Genomic DNA, 20,923 nt, shown 5'->3' on the forward strand with positions numbered 1-20,923 from the left:
GTTTCTCCTTTGGGTAAAGCGAAATGCAGCAACTTGCTGTAAGAGTGACATAATAGTGACATGATAACTAATAAAAGCCACAAAATGAGACATTAGTTAGATAAAATACATAAAGCATTGTTCAGGTGCACCCGGTAACATTAGTTATACCTTTTGGTATATCCACTTCATGTTATAGGCAACATCAACATCAGTGGGTAACGCATTAACAAAATCGGTCGGTTAAATTAAACATTGTATCTTGTTCATTCTGCCACTGCAGCACCACACCTTATATTTAATACAAATATGTCTTTCAAAGGAGGCAAAATAACTCATACCGACTATTGCATATTTGAGATTAATAGATTTTTGTTCTATATGCATAAAGAGTAAGTTTACATGGGAACCACAGACTAGCACTGCTTTGTTTGTGGTTGCGTTGCTGTATATTCAAATTGCATAATAGGGTAGGCTATGGCAATGCTTTAAGAGATTAGACATATACAGTGTGTGTGTGTGTTACGTACAGTACGATTGTAAAACCAGTCTGATTGAAAAAGGAGTGCTTGTTTCCTTCGAGTTCACCTCCCGCGTTCCTCCGAGGCGAGGGCCCCTGTCAAACTAAGAAGGAGATACAAGTCTCAGGCCCTGAGTCTCCCTGGGTCTCAGGGGGACAATGATTTACAATTCTGTCCCTATCGATACATAACTCGGACCAGTCGGACGGCGCTGAGTCGACTGAAGGTGACTAACCAAATGCTCGGCACGGCGACATGCTCGCTTTAGCTCGCTCGGCGGTGCCTCACGTGGCTCAAGTCACCTTCAGGCAGCGCTCCCCCGACAGCGAAATCGAGTGCACCTTTCAATCTGACTGGTTTTCCAATCTTGTAGGCCACACACACACACACACACACACACACACACACACACACACACACACAGGTAATCAGACCAAGGCCCTTTTACATTATGTGTGGGTGCTAATATCACAGCTGCAGAGAAGCACAAACCAAAGGAGCTTTAGCAGAACCAGGAAAATAATATGCTGCACAATCACAATTGCATAGTTTAAGAGGCCTTGTACTGAAGAGGTTGATTTAATATTAATAAATACATTAAAAATAATAATGAATGTTTTCTCAGTGTTTAAAGCCTGCAGATATTTGATCGAGAGTCATCAGGTATTTTGCGTTTGTTCTGAAGTTGTTATTGTTTAGGAGCTGTAAATCTGGAATTCTGTAGCATGTGTTCTTGAAAATGTTGTTTACTAAATAAAGAAAGTAGCAGAACGTACTTCTCACCTCCACTCGTCCTTTGATCATTTTTAAGCATTGGCCCACTGTAATGTATAATCAGGGTTGCCAGCATTGGACTGTGAGAATTCAGTAGATTGTTTTGGGGGGTGGGGAGGACTCCCCAAGCGGGGGTCTGGGGGTTATCCCCCAGAAACTTTTTAGCAGAGTATATGTAATTTCCTGCATGTGTTCTGGTGAATTTGGAGTTTATTTTATCAGGCTTGCTTTACTAGCATTGGATTGATTGATTGAAATATTTATTAACAGCAGAATGGGTAGGCTACATTTCACATGAAAGCACAATTCAATACAAAGACTGCGTTACTGTGGACGACACACTGATAAAGCATTACACTTGTTTACACTTGTTTTGGTTACACTTACACTTGTTTTGGTCCACCATTTTCAATTCATCAGAACATTTAGCACAAAAAAACAGGAAATTCATGTAAGGAGGTAAAAAGGGAAAATAAACACAAACGGTAAGGGGGTGGGGGCCAGTTTCGAATTGCAGACGATAGGTGCCCTTTGAGAGCGGTTTTGAAGGAGTCAAGGGATTCACATTCGATGGGTACAGTTTCTGCCATTAAACGTAAAACGTAAGACCCATCATTAATAAAAAATAAAACAAGTGAACATGCACTGCCCAGACCCTCCCAGACTTTGATACCAAATCCAGGAGAAAGGACAATGCCGTAGTCCTGCAGGATAGGTGGTCCAGGAGAGTTGACAACTTGGCAGCCCATATAGGGGGGGGGGGGGGGGTGTCGTGTCGCTTCCCAAAAAGAACAGATTAAACAAGTTAAAAACGCGTCGCACCCATAGAGTATATATATAATAGAGACTGAACTAGCGCGAAGCTCCGCCCCCCCAGCTATTCATGTCAGTGGAAGTTGCTCAGTGGCGTTTTGAAGCACCCGGAAGACTGCCGGAAGTCCCTCCCAGGCGGTCGCACCGCGACGTGTTGTTAGCTTGTATAGATCTGTTCTTTTTGGCAAGGTGTTCCCAGCCCAGCCTCCTTCGGCACTGTTTTTCTGGCAAATCTAAGCTAGCAAATATAAGACTTCCGGGGGACGATCTCTTCAAAATAAGAGTACCCTCTAGAGTATTGAAAAAAAGATTAATTTGCACATTAAAACTATAAATTAAGCATTTAAACGATGCTATAGGACACACATTATGTTTCTGTGTAAAAATAAGTAATAAGTAATGTTTCTGTGTAAAGATAAGTAATTAAAAAGTTATCTAAATGGATAAATGCTATTCACTGGAGTGCATGGACTTTATAAAGTGGACACTGGACAAAACTCCCTGCTATGTATCGACTAGTGTGACATACGCACATGTCCGGGGAGACCTCCTCTACAACACCACACTGTCCGCTAAGCAGCAGAGGTGTAAAACAAAAATTGGCACACCATACAGCGAGGTGAAAGGTAAAAAATATCCCATTTCCAGACTTAAGTGAACTAAAGTGGACACTGGACAAAAATCCCTGCTATGTATCGACTAGTGTGACATACGCACATGTCCGGGGAGACCTCCTCTACAACACCACACTGTCCGCTAAGCAGCAGAGGTGTAAAACAAAAATTGGCATGCCATACAGCGAGGTGAAAGGTCAAAAAGTGGACTAAAATACAATAGAATATAAAAGAATACAGACAAGGCTTTGAAAGTTACAAAAACATACCTTTTAATTAATCATTGCTAATATAACAGTGTACACTTTCAATGGAAAGAAAAAGGCATACAGTTTGCTTACGGTGTTTCATAGCCAATTTTTGTTTTACACCTCTGCTGCTTAGCGGACAGTGTGGTGTTGTAGAGGAGGTCTCCCCGGACATGTGCATATGTCACACTAGTGACTAGTCGATACATAGAAGGGATTTTTGTCCAGCATCCACTTTATAAAGTCCATGCACTCCAGTGAATGGACTTGGGCACTCCAGTGCATAGACTTGGGCATTTATCCATTTAGATAACTTTTTTACGTTATTTCATTACTTATTTTTACACAGAAACATAATGTGTTTCTTCAAAATAACTGTAATGTAATAATAATACTAATAATGTAATGTAATAATTATTTAATTAACCACGCTTTTATTCTGAAAGCAACCGGATGTCTTAAATTTGCTAGCTCTCAAACTGGAAGTTCTAGATTTGCCAAAAAGACGGAGCCACTTCCTTCCATCATAGGACAGGTGTTCCGCTGCCTGGAACTTTTCCAACACAGTATACAGCACGTCACTCATGCTCCTGCGCAGCAGCAGCACAGCAGTGCCAGTGAGTAGCGTAGGTCTACCCCCTGCAACGACGCACAGCGCAAGCAACTTCAGCGACCGTTTCGAATGGTAGGCCTACTGTACATACCGCGACGCGAAACATAATTATTTGGGAAATTGAACACTTGTCATACTTCCAATACGGTGTTAATCATAAAAGTCTCCTCTGTCCTCTCTGTCTGTCAGTCTGTACTGGTAGTTCACATTCACTCGTCTCGAGTCTAACTGCTATCTCTGATTTCCCCAGTTGAGGGCAGCAACACTACTTTAAAATATTTTGAAGAGTACTGGACATTTTCTGTCAAATCATTTCACATTAAAACATACCAACTGTACATAACAACTGTGCATAATGGAAAATTGCATAATTTAATCATTTGGCCAGTGGCCACGTATTTATACTTTTGTGTTTACTGTACGATGTGGCAATTTGGTTTGCCTTAGAGCTAGCCCAACAGGTTTCAGACTTTCATTAGGTGTGGTGGTGGTCAGGTGGTGTATGAAATGTCAAATATCTACACCGCTGTTCTGCAGGCTTTTCAAGGGCCGCTTCTGGTATTCTCCTTTTCTGCTTGTATCGTGCTGTACCACCACCATGTTGAAGGAGGAACAACTACGACCCCAACACTGAGTCGCTTGGATGCCTCTTTCTGCCAGTAAGTCTCCCACATTGCCCAAGCAATCTTTCTGGGAAACATATGAATGTGGCTGGTACATTAATTTGCCTTGTAGGCCTACTCCAAAGTAAAACCACTACGTTGAGTGAGTCCCTCCTGACCGAGGAACAGGGCACATCGTGACATCGCGCAATTAAATCGGCCTTTAATCATTCAATTGAGATGCCATGTTAAATTTGTTGTATTACTTAATTTATCTTTGTTTATTTATTCAAGTGGGGGACTAGAAGTTATCTATCCAGAGCCAGAGGTCAACGTCAATAAGTGCTTCATAATTTCGCCGGAACACAGGGAGAGAATCAGCAAAGTGTGGGATGCTCCACAGATAAGGTTCCCTGAATCAGATGAGGTGAGAGGCTTTGTGTGTGTGTGTGTGTGTGTGCGCGAGTGAGTGTAAATTCACCTTTATAATGATACTTGGCCTGGTGGCATAGCGTAGGCCTATATGTACATTTTATTATACTGTATGTGAGCAACATTATTTTGGCAAAACAAGCATTTGTGCTTTCTTATTTTTACCACTAGAGGGCAAATAAGCCTTATTTTTACATAAACACGAGCAGGACATTGAGGCATTACAGTGATAAAAAAAAATACAGTACCAATGAATACCAAGTTCATTAACAATAAAATGATACAATCAATTCAGTAACAATTGAAGTCCCCCCCTCTCTTTCACTCACACACACACGCGCACACTCTTCTACATAATGTATCTGTTCTCTGTGTCTATACATCTCACATGTTCTGTTATCTCCTGAATTTATATACTGTAGCTTTTATCACCAGAGGGTGGTGCAAGCATCTCAAATTTAAACCATGTGGAGAATTACTGGGTTTAAGCCTATAGGCAATGTTGTAATATTGAATGAAGGACTTACAGTAGTATGGTATGGATGGAGTATGGATGTACTACAAATGTCAAATTCTGGGTAAATGTGTAATAGGCTCATTTGATTTGATGACTAGGGATATTACTGAACATTCTAATTACAAAGACAAGGGACAAAGCTGCATATGTTTTGGAGTTGTGCTATATTAACGCTTTGTCTCTTTTAATGTAACAATTTCGGTTTCAGAATAAAAATATATACTTATTCGTGTATTGAAAACAAACACATTTTGATTCAAAGGAATGCCATTGTTTGACTCCATAATAACGCATTAAACCGTGAATTTTAATCGGAATCCTTCAAGTTATGAACAACTATTTTATTTTTGATATAGGCTATTTCAACTTAATTGTGCTGATGCATTAGATTACCATCTTGTGTGTGTGTGTGTGTGTGTGTGTGTGTGTGTGTGTGTGTGTGTGTGGAAAAAGTGACATAAAGACTAATGGTAATTTGTCTACCGTAAACATTGCTAAAGATGACAGACTGGAAATGGCAGTGACATTACTCAACGTAGGTGTATAGTAGTACTGTAGTAGTATGTCATAAGCTATATATAAATATACTGTAGATTTATTATACAATATGCATATCAAAATGTTAACCGGTATGGTACAATTACAGAGTTTCATTGAAATTGTCTGTGAAAAATGTCAGAGGCCCATATGGAATGCACTATAGAGTTCTATTTGAGAATAAGAGATTGAGAGAGACAGAGAGAAAGAAAAAGAGCGAGAGATTCAGTTCCCAGTCCAGAGAACCCCCCTGGTGAAATTGACAATGAAACTGCATCAACCGTACACCAAATCCTATATCGCTAAATTGAAAACTTAAATTGAAAGCCACCTCAATTTAGGAGGTAGTTTATGAATTCCAGAGCTAAGCAGTCTCGCTTGAACATGATCTATTGCTCTACTCTTGCCCAAACTCCAGTTGATCTATGGTCGTATTATCTATAATGCTGTCTTATATGATTCTCTTTTATTGCCAGAATCAGTGTCAGACAGCAAAACAGATTACATGTTAGATTAAATCAATACAAACTTTATTTACTGGGCTTTGAGATGTAATTCTCCCTTTCTCCTGACACTTGTTCAAACACACAGTGAAAGATCAGAGTCTTCTCAGGGTTTTCTACTTCTACTACTGCTATTCTCTGCCACTCAATCGTTGTTGTACCAGTAGCTGAAGAGACCAGTGGTTAGTCAGTCCCAAATCCAACCTTTGTGACATCCACTTCATTACTGAGATGCAGTGACTATGTATCAGTTTATTTTATTTTATTTTATTTTATTTTATTTTAGTTAGTGTTCCATTACCAATTTTGTCCGCTTTCTTTGTGTCATTACTTCCTATTTCACTTGTTCATCCTGTATCCTGTATGAATAATCTCTCCTAATTGGATATAATTGGTATCCTGACCTGACCTGCAAATGCATTTTCTGTTTATTAAAGAGCTGGAGAGACAGGGAGACGACCTGTTACTGAACAAACAGTCGATAGCAGAGTTATTATTTGCGCTAGCAGAGTTATTACTTGCGCAAGCAGAGCACGCAAGTACTGTAATCGGCTGCGTATGTCGGTGGCGTCGCTCGGCCAATCAAGGACCAAATATGTACTGTATGTATGTTGGTGGCGTCGCTCGGCCAATCAGCGCCAATCATGGCGCGCTCTGCTTGCGCACAAGTAGGCTATACATGGCCTACTATGTGCAATGTGCAAGTTGGCAGCTCGACGGTGCATTTCTATTTGAACACTGCGTGCACGCATCCACCTGGGTGACGGCAGACTGCTGGGCTGGCGCTTTGGCATGGGGGCCTGGGGTCAGATCAACATTTGGAATTAATTCTATACTGGCCATATATGGAGCGTGTCTTTTGTGTGCAGGGTTTGATGATGTCAGATCAACATATGGAATAATGTCAAAACAGGTCAGCTCCATATATGGAGATCTACGGGTTTCTATCCAGGGTTTGTTTTGTTTCATAGTAATCTGTGACCTACTGTCGCAACTGTGGTGTGGTATGGTATGGAGTATTAATGAAGGATACCAGTGGAGAAAACCTGTTCTTAACCGTTGGATGGAATATACAGTATAGGTTGACTAATTATTGAAACCAGTTGGTCAATACATTAAGTTATCACTATAAAAGTATTGCATTTCTTTTCAGAATAGGCTTTTATGATTATGTTAACCACTTAAACAATATTACAATACAGTCAGTGTTTTAATTTATTGACAACACCATATTTGTATAAAACTGAAGAAAATACCAAAAAAAGACCAAGAAAAGTTTCAGTCCAATCATTGACTTCCATTAAGTTAAACATGTGGAAAATATAGTGTATCTACTTCTACTGCCAGTGCCTACTGGGATTATGCACAAGACATTTGTCGCTGATCTGTCCACCAACAATCTTATAGCCTGCTGGCATCTTGCAGAGCAACACCACGTTACATTTGTACCATGTCTGTGACCCGGGGCGAGGTAAAAATGGAATAGCAAGCATTCACATAGACTGACAATAGACGACTAGCTTCCTGCAGACCCATGCCAAGAAATGTATAAAAACAGTTGCATTAAATGGGACAACATAGCCTCTAAATGTCAACAAGACCAAGGAGCTGATTGTGGACTACAGAAAGAGAGGACGGTGGCGGGACCCCATAACCATTAACTCTAGAGAGAGTCAGCATCTTCAAGTTCCTCAGCGTTCATCTCGCATCACTGAGGACCTCTCCAGGGATATGCTGAAATGGGTACAGCAATGCCTACATTTCACCTCAGGAGGCTGAAAAGGTTACCGTAGAAAGATCCTATAGGTTTGTAGGATCTTGCTCTGTGTCTAACCTTTGTGCAGAGTGGCACCACCGAGAGCATCCTTCCTGACGGTATGCATTATAGTGGGGATTTCAAAAAGCTGTGCAAACGCGTTGGGAGCGCCCCCTAGTTTGCAAATATTGGATACGTATAGGTATGGTTGAAAACCAAAATAATTGATAAAAGAGATTTTTGGATTCTGTTACTATTGGGTGTGCTAAATGAAAATTTAGGAACAACCAGAAAGGCATCGTTTTCAAGATGGCGTCCACGGTGGCTAAAATGAGCTAAAATGCCTATAAACTGGGATTTAATATGTAAAAAATCTTAACAATTATGTTACTTTGTAACTACTACTACTATCAGTAAAAGGAAAGGAAAAACAAAAAGTTATTTATAGGAATGCTTTTTGAAACAAATGGGTTTTTAATAGGGATTTGAAACGTGTGAGGGAGTCAGTGAGGCGAATTAATTCTGGAAGCTCATTCCAGAGCTTTGGTGCTCGGATGGCGAAGGCCCGATCACCCTTTTGACGTAGTTCGCGGAACGGATTTTTAGGAGCCCCTTGCCTGCAGACCTCATGCTGCGAGGAGGGTTGTGAGGGGTCAAGAGCTCCGCGATATAGCTAGGGGCAAGACCTCTTTGAGCTTTAAAGGAGATTAAAATAATTTTAAAATCAACTCTATAGTTGACCGGAAGCCAGTGAAGCGACATCAAGACAGGGGTGATATGTTCACGCTTTTTGGTATTGGTTAAAAGCCTAGCGGCGGCATTTTGCACTAATTGCAAACGGGAGAGTGATTTTTGTGTTAGACCTGAGTAAAGAGCGTTACAGTAATCTAGACGGGACGTGATAAATGCACGAATGACCTTTTCTAAATCGGCGCTAGACAGGAAGGACTTGATTTTTGAGATGTTCCTAAGTTGGAAAAAACAGGTTTGAACCACCTTTTTTAGTTGAGCATTAAAATTAAGGTCTGGGTCCATTAGAACACCGTCCTAGGTTCTTTGCAGTGGATTTTACATTTCTGGAGAGGTTGGCAAGATTGTCTTTTAGAATTTGGGTGGATTCTGGAGGGCCGAAGAGGATTATTTCTGTTTTATCTGAGTTTAGTTGAAGAATGTCCGCCAGACAGGCTTTCACACTGTCTAGGCTCCCAGATGTGGGTGACTTGATGGGGACATAATATGTCCTCATCAAGTTAAAAATGCCAGATGACATGCAGATATCAGTTATCTGCATGTCATCTGGCATTTTTAGCTCCCGAAGAGGGCCGAAGAGGATTATTTCTGTTTTATCTGAGTTTAGTTGAAGAAAGTTTTGGGACATCCAGGAGTTTATGTCCGCCAGACAGGCTTTCACACTGTCTAGGCTCCCAGATGTGGGTGACTTGATGGGGACATATAACTGCGTGTCATCTGGCATTTTAAGCTCCCGGCAGCTCCATCGTGGATGCCATCTTGAAAACGATGCCTTTCAAGTTGTTCGTTTTCCGTAAACTTTTAGTATGTTATTTAGCACACCCAATGGTAACAGAATCGATTGAAAAATCTCTTCTATCAATTATTTGGGGTTCCAACCATATACTGACATACCGGTATCTAATAGTGGTTTCATTGCAAACCGACCACTAGGGGGCGAGCCAATTTAGTTTGCGATGGTTTTTGAAAACCTTATGCCCATACCTAACACCATGCCAAAATTCTAAAAGTAGTTACAAAGTGCATAATTGTTAAGATTTTTTACATATTAAATCCCAGTTTATAGGCATTTTAGCTCATTTTAGCTACCGTGGACGCCATCTTGAAAACGATGCCTTTCTGGTTGTTCGTTGTTCCTAAGATTTTAGTATGTTATTTAGCACACCCAATAATCTTTTATCAATTATTTTGGTTTTTAACCATACCTATATGTATCCAATATTTGAGTCTGTGCAAACAGAACGCTCCCAACGCGTTTGCACAGCTTTTTGAAATCCTTATACCCATACCTAACACCACACCAAATTTCAGAAACTAGTCACCAAAAGCCAAATATTGCTGATTTCTTACAAGTCCGCCCCCCGCTATTAATGCCAGGCATGGAAACTGCAATGCCCTCAACTGCAAAGCGCTGGAGATGGTGGTACGGACAACCAAACAAACAATCAGAAAAATATACCACTGAAGATACAGTATGACTTTAATCTTCCTCCTCCTCTTCCTATACTTCTTCCTTCTCAAATTGCCTGGCCCCGACCATTGCTGCACTGCAGCTATAATTATGATTTTACATTTTGGTAGAAACATGCTCAATCAGTGTCTTCTGCAGTTTAAGCAAAACTGGTCGCAGGAGTTCTCTTCAGTCCATGCTTGTACCAAGTGCAGAGTTTCTGAGTTGTTTCTTTGAGCCACAGGGCACACAGGGCACACTCTTAGGCATGGCGGATTCCAAAGCCTTGTTTTAGGTAGACGTTCTTGCATCTGATGGATGGAATGAGGGTTTAAAGTTAAACCATTACCCTGATTAGATCTGGCTCACTATGATCTGTTGAGCTTGCTTACCGCCACTAATAACTGTTTCCTCTCTATTTCTCTCCATCTTTTTCTCCTTCTCTTTCACTCTCTGAATGATTTTCATGCTTTGCTAAAACATGCGGGGGCGTTAAGAGAGGATTTAAATGCAACGATCCCCCTCCCTTTTTTTTGGTGAATTTCAGTGTTCTTTTCTGCAAGCCTCTGATGACGACAGGGCAGCTTTAAGCCTGGCAGTGCCCACGGCAGGCTGCCGTCTCAGCACTGCCCACTCTCCTTCGCCTTGGCATGCTGGAGAAAGCGAGGGTGGGGTTCCTCTCCAGCAGACCTTGTCATTCCTAGGAAAGCCTACACGTCCACCCATGCAGGATTCCTGAAAGGTCTTCGTGTTGGGGGTATCGGAGACCGCAAAGACAGGGATTTTATTTTCTGTAGGCGATGGGCCTTATTCAGCGAGTCAAGAATGTATATTTAGACATCCTGAATGCTCATCCTCACATGCCATTAAATCACACCGAGGGTCTACAAGTGAAAAATGTAATGTCTATCTAATTGAGTATTCAGTGTCATCAGGTGGGCGTTGTTGGCTCTGTTGGATCACGGCTGCTCGTTTAGCCAAGATTCAGGGAGTTTATTTCCTTACCTAATGTTCCCCTTTGTCATAATAACATCCCTGTTAAAGTGACCCGTGACCCTCTTCGTTCAGTCAGTTCCCATTTCTACGCAACATGTATGATTCATGCAGGGCTGTGAAAAGGGAAGAATTACAGACCCTGTTACTAGAAGCGCTGGATTGATTATGCATATTCAGTGGAATGGAGAGAGGCAATAAGCCACATAAGCCATGCTTCCACCGAGAGGAGTGATTTACATGTTGTATAAGATGTCAGCGCTGTGCAGACCACTACAGTCCAAACTAAAACTATGGACGCAAGCAGTTCACCCCTAAGGTTGAGGTCCCTTAGTTTTAGTTTTAGTTTTAGACAGTAGAGAGAGAAATATCCTGGAAAACCTGGAATGTTTTGTTTGATGCATGGAGTTGAAATGTGCTAGAAAATAAGTAATTGTCCTGGGAAATGTATGTGTATAGTAAGTGATGACTGCAGATTAGATTAATCATCATAGGTAGAAATTGGTCGGGTTAGATGCACCCTATCAGATGAAAGTTATTTTGATATGGACATAAAAGGGACAAGGACTGACATCGCCATATGCATATATGGGCATATCAGTCGGATTGACGTTGCGACATAGGTGTCCCGAACCTCTAGTGTGGCATCCACTGTATTTCTATCGACCACATAATGTCTTACGTCGTCATTTAGTGCCCTAAACAAACAATAAAGTCCATAGACTTGGCTGGCAAACGATTTAGGTCATAAGTGGTCTAAACAAACACACTTGGCTGCCACATGATGTAATCTTCAAAAGTGCATTGGAGGGGCTAGCACCCCTCAATGACTGACTTAATATCGAATATGAACATCATGATCGTTGCAGTTAGGTAGAAAGTAGAAACCTTGTATGTCTAAAAGCCTTAATTTTCAGGAAATGGGGGGGCCCAGTGGAGAACCTGTTTTCCAATGGATCCAGTGTAGTTATTATTTACTCACACGCTCTTGTTAAACACTCCATATTTCGGCGTAGCTGCATTGGGAACTCCTTATATGGTTATGGCTGAGTCATGAGCGCGACAACGTGGTCCGCCTTGTCCTCCCTGGTCACCTCATAAGGTGACCAACGTTTCTGTGGTCACCTCATCACCTAAAACTGGAGTATGAATTGGCCTTAAGCCAATTTTAATATACTAGAGGTTCAGCTGGCTATGCAGCCCTCATATAATCACACCTACATGGCCCGACGATCCGACCAATAAACACTCCAGTCATAGCCAAGTGCAGCAAGTACTGCTGCTTGGCCGTCTCCGTTGTGCATCTTTCACCCCTTTTTTGTGTTTGTTTGTTTCGTTTGTTTCTCTGTCACAACCTTCCGGCCATTGTTTTCGTCCGTTTCCGATGTTCTTTTGTTGGTTCGATCACTGTGTTTTGTTATGGCTTTCCTTTAGATTCAGTTAGCTCATAACATTAGCTTCTCTTGCCACTCTCACTCCGTCCGTTCCTCTTGCAGACACGTTGCACTGTTCAGACTAGGGGTTTTATGGATAAGTCTCCCTTTGGCTTAGAGGCAGCCAATCATGAAAAAGGGTCCACTATGGTCATCTTTATGGTCGTCTTTACTGTCGTTACTAGAGGTACTATCAAATGTAGTCCAGGCGCTTTTCAAGCACCTGGCAAAAAGCAGGTGAAGTGCACTCAATAGGCCTCTGATTGAAATTCCATGGTATTGTTCAAAGATTAGTTAGTTTAACCCTAAATATTTCTTGCACTAGTCACGGCAAAGGTGTAATACACCAATATAGTAATTAAATCAGAGCATTAAGTCAGGGGTTCTCAACCTTTTTGGTTGGGGACCCCCGGAAATGCTTTGGCCATGTCTCGCGACCCCCGCCCCGCCCCGCCCCCCTCCCCACCACCAATATAAACTGACTGCAAAAAATAACCTTAATAATAGAGAAAATACTGAAGCCAGATATAATCATTAAGGAAAGTTTATGCATGCACCACGTACTATGTAAACTATTAATTTCCATTTTCCAGCCATTCAGTTGCAAAAAACATTTTTTTTAATAATTTGGGGACCCCCTAAAATAATCTGGCGACCCCCCTAGGGGTCACGACCCATGGGTTGAGAACCCCTGCATTAAGTAGTAATATTAAATTATATATATTTTTCCCGATATTGATAATGTACCATACTGTAGGTATTATTAGGTCTGGTAAAATACATTCTGTAAAGATGTCCTACTGACATCATGCATGAGATTTGTGAAAGTTGTTAATTAGAGCTCTCTGGCAAGCAAATCACAGTATAAAGCCAACACCAAGTTGATAATTTAAATGTCTACCCAACCGGCGGCTTCCAATTATTTGCCCTGAAATTCTAACCTGTCAGTTCATATACATTGACTGCATGGTCTGTTCAAACAGAGAATCATAATCTGCACGGGAAGTGCATCTGCTGCAGTGAATGCTTAGATAAACATACAAGATTAAATTTCTATTTATGAGGTTGAGAAACCAAACATTTGCCAGGGAAGAGTTGTAAGATCTGCAGACGAGTAGAACACACATTTGGCACTGTGTGAGTAATTTATACATTTTCTTAATGAGAAGTTCCATGCAGGGATTTATCTGTGGCCTCATAAAGTCCAAAGACATTCATATTGTCGTCTTGACTGTCAGAAGAGAGGTTTGATTAGAAATTGTCTGCCCTTTTTTTAAATGCGTTTTTTATGTCTTGCATTCCCTACAGGTTCTTTCTTTCTTTCTTTCTTTCTTTCTTTCTTTCTTTCTTTCTTTCTTTCTTTCTTTCTTTCTTTCTTTCTTTCAATGTATGCCTTCTTTGTCAGATGATTTCCTTTGTCCCTTAACATTGAGTAATTTAATTGAGATCCTGACTGTTGCTGTGTGGCCATTTAATGTACACATAAACCTCAGGTACAATACTTTATGTACTTCTCTGAGACTTCTCTTTTTAATTTAGAACAACTAAATAATCCTAAAGTTTGAAGTTATCACATGAAGTTTATTTAAGACCCTCATGTGCTTAGTGGCATTTTGCCTAAATTGTTTTTGTGCTTCTCATCTGTGGTCCGGCACAAGGTTTAGTTCCAGCTCTGTCCCAATCCTCTGATTCACAGCTTCAGGGCTGCTCTTCCTGTCTTAACTCTCCATAATGCCATCCCCTTCATCTCCTCTTGGAGTTATTGTCTTAACTGTGGATGGAGAGACGGTGGAAAGTGGTTAACACACATTTGGCGCAGTGAAAGTATAAGAACCTTAAAAAGTGCATCCTTTCCAAATCTGGTTATGGAATTTCTATGGTCTGCGTATGATACCTGTTCCTTTTTCCCTGACTTCTATACTATATCATAGATATGTTTGCAAAGCAAGCTATGATACTTGACTTGATGTCCTTTGTTTGCAGACTCGTACAGTAGAATTAGCATTGGTAGTGGTCATCAACACATCAGTTGACACCCCCAAGCGTTCAGAGGTCGGAAATAAAGCTGAACAGATATCACTTGCATGTCATTTCTTTGATCCCGTAGTTTGGAAGCGCAGAAAATGGTATGCAAATGATTTGTTAATCCCTTTACATTATTTGTTCCATTTCTCCCTCTCGTTTCCACACTGAATTTCCAGCACAGCTAGCTGACAGGCAGATAACTTCAGAATACTCATCATAGGGGGAGAAGTCATCTACTTTGCTTTAAGACCATTTTACTTACATCATTTTATTTATAAGATCAGATTGAACTGATTTTATGAAAACAAAGAGTATTTTATTCTTATCACACTTTTTTGAAATAGTTGTTTTGATATGGATGCTCTGTCTTGTACAAAATTGTCAAATACAGTATTTCTGTTTTTTTGCCAGCATAAGAAGGATAAGACCAGATCCATGAGCTTGTGACCAACATGTTTCCATAGTTTAGTTGTCCTTGGGGTTGGAATAATAAAAAAGAGGTAGGATGGTCTTAGATCCAAGAAGCTTAAAATGCGAAATCTCGAATAAGCCCAATTTGCCTTAGCCAATCGCATTGCGTGTTGGAAGGTTTGTGTTGATCGTCTCAACTGACTCACATACCGCCCCTCCCCAAATAAAAACACTAGAGATTTACGTGGCTTTATAAAAAAAATTATCTAGACATTTATCCAGCTTAATCTTCTTAACATATTAATCCATTGAGACCTGGAACGCATCCATGTCACGTTAGCGTTTAACCACATTAACCATTAACCCATTTTGGGGCGGGAACCCCTTTTGGTGTTTTAAACATTGTTATAATTTAGCTATTGAAAAATAGCAGATCTACAAGCTCATAGCGCGCCACCGAGTGGCGTGCTATGAACTTGTAGGTCTGCTATTTTTGAAAAATCGTTAAAATGTGCCTCAAATCTTTCCGAAAATTTTCATGATTTAGAAAACTTTTTTTTTTTAATTTCGACGTCAGGCCTGAATGGGTTAAAGTGATTTGCTTTACCCCGAAGTGGCTGAAGCTAGAAGCTCACCGCCCTTTGTGGCACTAAGACCTGAGTGGCATTGTGGACATTTCAACTCGCAGTATGAGAGAGGTGGGCAGAAGTCAGTCTTTTCCTTTCTCCTGTGTAGCTTGCTATACAGTATAGCTTGCTATACAGTATAGCTCTCCCTGCTTGTGCATCCGGCTTTATTTCTTTTTTGGGGGGGGGGTTCTGTTATTAGTCCAACTGTTGCACTCAGTCAGTGCGCTTAGGCACATGGCTGTGCCAGAACTGCCCACACTGGTGTGGAGGTTTGGTGCTCTCATCTTTTGAGCTGAACTGAAACAGCTTTCACATAGAGTAGGTGTTGGCAGGATCCGTTGTTTCTTTCTGTGAATGTCACAAGAGGTAGGGGCTGCAACTAATGATAATTTTTGTGATTAATTCATCTGTCAATTTGTTGTTGCTGGTTTAGTTTATTTATTTATTTTTGATTATTCAGTTGATCTGTGTGAGATTTATTTAGCCAATGCAATAAGATTATAAAGCCCAAAGGATCATAAATGCTCAAGTTATCTGAACCCAAACAGAGAATTTAAATTGTTTCATTTTGTAATGACTGGTATCACATGACATCAACTTTTACTAGGAACACTATTGTATGGAAAAATGGTGCATTTATATCTTTAAAAAAATCACACCTGTGCGAACTGAGCAGTACAACTATACTTGTATTGTGATGGTTACTGTACTGTACGGTGCGGTTTATAGTTATACTTTTATTGTTATAGTTCTAGTGCTCAGTGTGAAAGGCCCTTTAGGCTGCTCAACAGTGCCACTTTAGGTCACCCAGCGGTATGCAGCTGTTCATACCCTAAACAGACAGACAGACAGACAGACAGACAGAGTGGTGTGCACCACTCCAAAAACAAGTGCTTTACAATTGCATTATATTCAACCATTCACACACAGACAGTGGAGGAAGCCCTGCTCATTTGGGGCAGTTAGGGGTTCAGTGTCTTGCTCAAGGACACTTCGACAGTAACACAGGGGGAACCGGGATCAATCCGGAACCTTCCAATTCCGAAGCGGCTGCTCTACCTGCTGTCGTCTGTGTCAAACAGCGAAGAAATGCATCACAACTAGAACTCAAGAGGGTCTTACCCCTAGAAGTCAGGATGTGCAGTACCCAGAAACACACACAAAACAACTTATTTCCCATAATCAAATCCCAATACAATTAATAATACAATAAACTAAGAATAATGGACATCAGAGCATCCCTGAGTCATGCTACCCACAAGAATATAACTTTTCACTTTATAATAGGTCTATAGAACAAAAGCAAGCGTTCACATTTTGGTGGAATTGCAAATAGAACATATTAGAAATGTTTACATGTTTACATATCAGTAAACCGCTAATTTGATTGCTAAAATTGTATTTTCTTTCTCTTTCGCCCCCAAATCCCGAGACCATCCGAGTCAAAGTTTGCATGCCCTATTATTATTGTTTCACCCCTAATGTATAAAATAAAATCAGAGGCATTACCACAGATATGGCATGATCTATCTGGCCGGCAACTTTGTAAGTGTGTGTGTGTACAGATCTGGGCATTTGTCCAAATGATGATGTTAACCTTTTCTCGAGATGGAAAACAACTTGATGCGGAAATGGGAAGTGACGGTTGTGTGTTTTTTTTAATTGTCACTTCACAGACTGCCCATTTGAAAGGTCTTAGTCAAACTCAAGCATTCTGATGTCCTCATTTGACACAATGCACTATTGTATATGCTGCAGGGCAGAGACTTTGCCTGATCTCATCAGATGAACTGTATGTTTAAATTTGGAAACACTTATAGCAGCTGAAGCATGAACCGCTTTATTGCCATCATGGTATTTAACTAAGTGTCCATCAAAATTAAATCAATTTCATCCCATCAAAACAAATACAACAAAAGACGTTATTTCTTTGATGTTGACCTTTGGTGGCCTCATCAGTTGTACTAGTCCTCATTTTCAGATGCATATTGGAGTGATGATCATAAGAAATTATTTTACTTGGTTGACTTGTCATTATGCTTTATTTATTTGTAATTTACTAGACCGGTGCCGAGTCGGTAACAATGGATATTGGAGATCCATGCCCCACCCGGCTATGCAATGCATATATCTAAATGACGGAGCGGTTGCGCAAAGGCCTGCCCGGCAGCACTGTTTAATGCAATTTATTTGTGCGTGTTATAAGTATTTTTTTGTTGAAAGAAAGTTACAAAGTTGTACAGTATGTATATCCATAACATAAACAAGCAGCACGCTCGCAAACAATTCACTAGTTCTTTGTTTCAATCATTTTATTATATTTTTCATCATCTTGAAAATCATCTTCTTAAATACACTAGTTTGTAACTCTATACCGTCATGCATTGAAAGAAAGAACTAGTGTATCTGCGCTTGCTGCTTGCTTATTTTATGGATATACTGTTGACTTTTACAACTTTGTCATGAGTAATTAAACAAAAAATACTTATAACTCGCACAAATAAATTACATTAAACATTGCCGGGCGGGTCTTTGCGCAACCGTTCCATCATTTAGATATATGCCTATACAATACCCGTTGTACCCGTGTCAGAGTACCTGTTTCCCATTTATGCCCATATAAGGAGATTTCTGTATCTGTCTCTCTGTGTTAATTTATTCCTATACATATATGGAGTTCTGTGTCAGGCATGCCCAAATATGAAGTGTTGTGATGTCAACACAGGCCAGCTCCATATATGGAGATATAGGGGTGATCAGAACAGGCCAGCTCCATATATGGAGATCCAGGGGTGATCAGGTGTGATCTGTGGGCTAATTTGGGCCCTGTCCAGAGCGCAAGTTTTTTATTCCTAGGATAGCTCAGGAAAGGAGCGCTCGTTTTACCACGACTACTAGTAGCCAAGGAAAGCGCCGCCCGCGCGGGCGGAACCTCACCTTCTAATACAAACACAAAACCCCATTCTGCCAGCTGCCTCGCTAGCCTAGTGGATTACTACGCAGACTTATAATACCATGCTTCACCTGTTCGTGCCCCACTGCCGCCACTACTTTTACAACCGCAGATTTTTTAATAGTTTTTGGATTAAGGTTGGTGAGGGGTACGTTAATAGTTTTTGGATTAAGGTTGGTGAGGGGTACGTTAATAGTTTTTGCCCACTGCCGTTATAGGAACCTTCTGCCACTGATATATATATTGTGTACATGATGTAATAAGTTAACTAGGTAAGGTAAAGTTTCAAAACAAATATCTTAAATCTTAAAGGAGAATTTCAGACTAGAATGCTTTCTTACCTTTATTTGTAGTTGTTATGGCCCCACCAAAGAGGTCCAGGTGTTATTTTGTGCAAAAGCGCATTATTGGCTATTTCCCCTACCATAAGCCCTCAATGAATTGAATTGCATTGAATTGAATGGGGCATTGGGTTGTCATGCTAATTCGCTTATTTCCATTGCTCAAAAATCATTTTTCTTTAATATATCCTCTCTTCATAATGTAAATGGTATCCCAAGCGGCACACTTTACTACTTATTTCCATGGAAATAAGCAAATTAGCACAATAACCCAACCCCCATGAGGGCTTCAGGTAGGGGAAATAGCCAATAATGCACTTTTGCACAAAATAACACCTGGACCTCTTTGTATTGGTGGGGACGTAACAACTACAAATAAAGGTAAGAAAGCCTTCTAGTCCGAAATTCTCCTTTCAGGTGTTTGCAATGACCTGATTTTGGTGATGTTTCTTTAAAAGGTAAAGAGTTTGGACCACCTTTTTACATTCAAAGCTCATATGTTGGTCAAATAGGACTCCTACTGTAGGTGTTTTTGAGTGGTGCCTCCGCTCCATTACACATTACGTACGTACGTGTATGTGTGTCTGTCTCTGTGTCCGAGCACGGAAAGCTGCAACACAGTAACTCTGTCATTTCTCAACCGTTTCGGACGCGGGAAGGCTCGCCGGAACCGGGCCGCCCCCCTGGGCGCATTTCTCGACCTCGTACCCACACGGTACAGTTGCACCGCTCACTTCACACAGGTGTGAATTTTGAAACATCAGTGACATTTTGGACCCATAAACTGCTTGTTTACTAATTACATTGCAATCCTACTGACAAGCAGACTCTATATCCCACTCTTCTACACAAACCTTCCATGTGCAACATGCCATTGTATAAGTCTTATGGTTCAATTGCTACTCCTACTGTATAGGGTTGTCTAACCATTGTGTAGTGGTTTTCACATCATAAAATGCATCCACATTACACAGTGTATGATTTTGTCTTATTATTCAAGTTTAAGTGTAAAATACTATACCATAAGGTACTGCAGTACAGTTATGCCTCCAGTAGAACTCAAGTAGATAGAGGTTGTTGCTGGTGGTTGATTGCTGATTCATTGGAAAGATTACCAATCATTGCTATGGCATAACATTAACGGAAAGAAAACTTCCCTGTGCAGTATGCACTATGCAGAGAAAAGTCTAAAATGTTTTACATGGATTCTCACATTAATTGCAGTATTTGTGCATTAAGTGAGACAAGGCAATAAATACAATTAATGCAAGTAATTACATTACTTAGAAGCCATGATGTTATAAAACATCTCTAAATCTCTTATATTATAAAATGTATCCAAATGTTAGGCCACCTTATAAAATATGTTTTGATTTATTTTCTTGGTTGGCTTTATTCAAACAGCCAAGCCCTTGACCTCACATACTTCAGCTCCATGTTTGAAGTATGGTATGTTGAAATAGTTTATGGCTGTTCATACAAAATGTTGTCCATTATAGCACTGTACCAACACAGCCAGACACTTCAAACAAACTATGAGTGGTTGCTCCTTTTCATATCACATAGAATGGGAGAAATTGATTGGAACTGGGAAGCTTAGGACTGGATTTTCCTCAACCATGAATCTTCTTCTTTATTTTTTTCCTTTTTTAAAACAACTGCAGCTTAAATTTAGATATATATTTCTTCTGGCTTTTGTTTTTTTTTATTTCTTTGTCCAAATCCTATCGAGTGGTGCTTCAGGTTCTTCCTAGAGTAAAAAGTTGATATTGTTGTAGACGGGGAGAAAGGACTTTTTTTTTTCATGTGTGCAGGAATGTAGATTTCTTCCCCCCGTGAAATCCTAATTGTGCCTTGGAGGGCTGGTAGGGTATCTCTGCTCAGCTCAGCTCAACAGGATTTGTGTCTGTGTATGTTAGAGTATGTCTTTTAGCCTGAATGCGGATATAACCCTTTTCATTGCACAAGCTGCTGATTTCTCATATTTGCCGACAGGCTGATCCTGCGCATCTGTAGCTCTCTGTTGAAT

The 20,923-nt window shown here is 40.5% G+C and overlaps 1 protein-coding gene across 2 annotated transcripts in view; it reads left to right on the forward strand.

Moving 5' to 3' along the window:
* Positions 1–3,524: 3,524 nt before the first annotated feature.
* The window catches only part of pebp4 (phosphatidylethanolamine binding protein 4), a 62,874-nt gene continuing 45,475 nt past the window's right edge, over positions 3,525–20,923 (forward strand). For both annotated transcript variants that reach the window (XM_079516592.1, XM_079516593.1), the window contains exons 1-3: positions 3,525–3,634; positions 4,100–4,221; positions 4,459–4,591. In XM_079516592.1, the coding sequence (XP_079372718.1) occupies positions 3,632–3,634; positions 4,100–4,221; positions 4,459–4,591 (258 nt within the window). In that variant the 5' untranslated portion in view covers positions 3,525–3,631. The remainder of the gene's footprint in view (positions 3,635–4,099; positions 4,222–4,458; positions 4,592–20,923) is intronic.

The sequence above is a fragment of the Electrona antarctica genome (genome assembly GCF_951216825.1).
Source record: "Electrona antarctica genome assembly, chromosome: 12".
Lineage (NCBI taxonomy): Eukaryota > Metazoa > Chordata > Actinopteri > Myctophiformes > Myctophidae > Electrona > Electrona antarctica.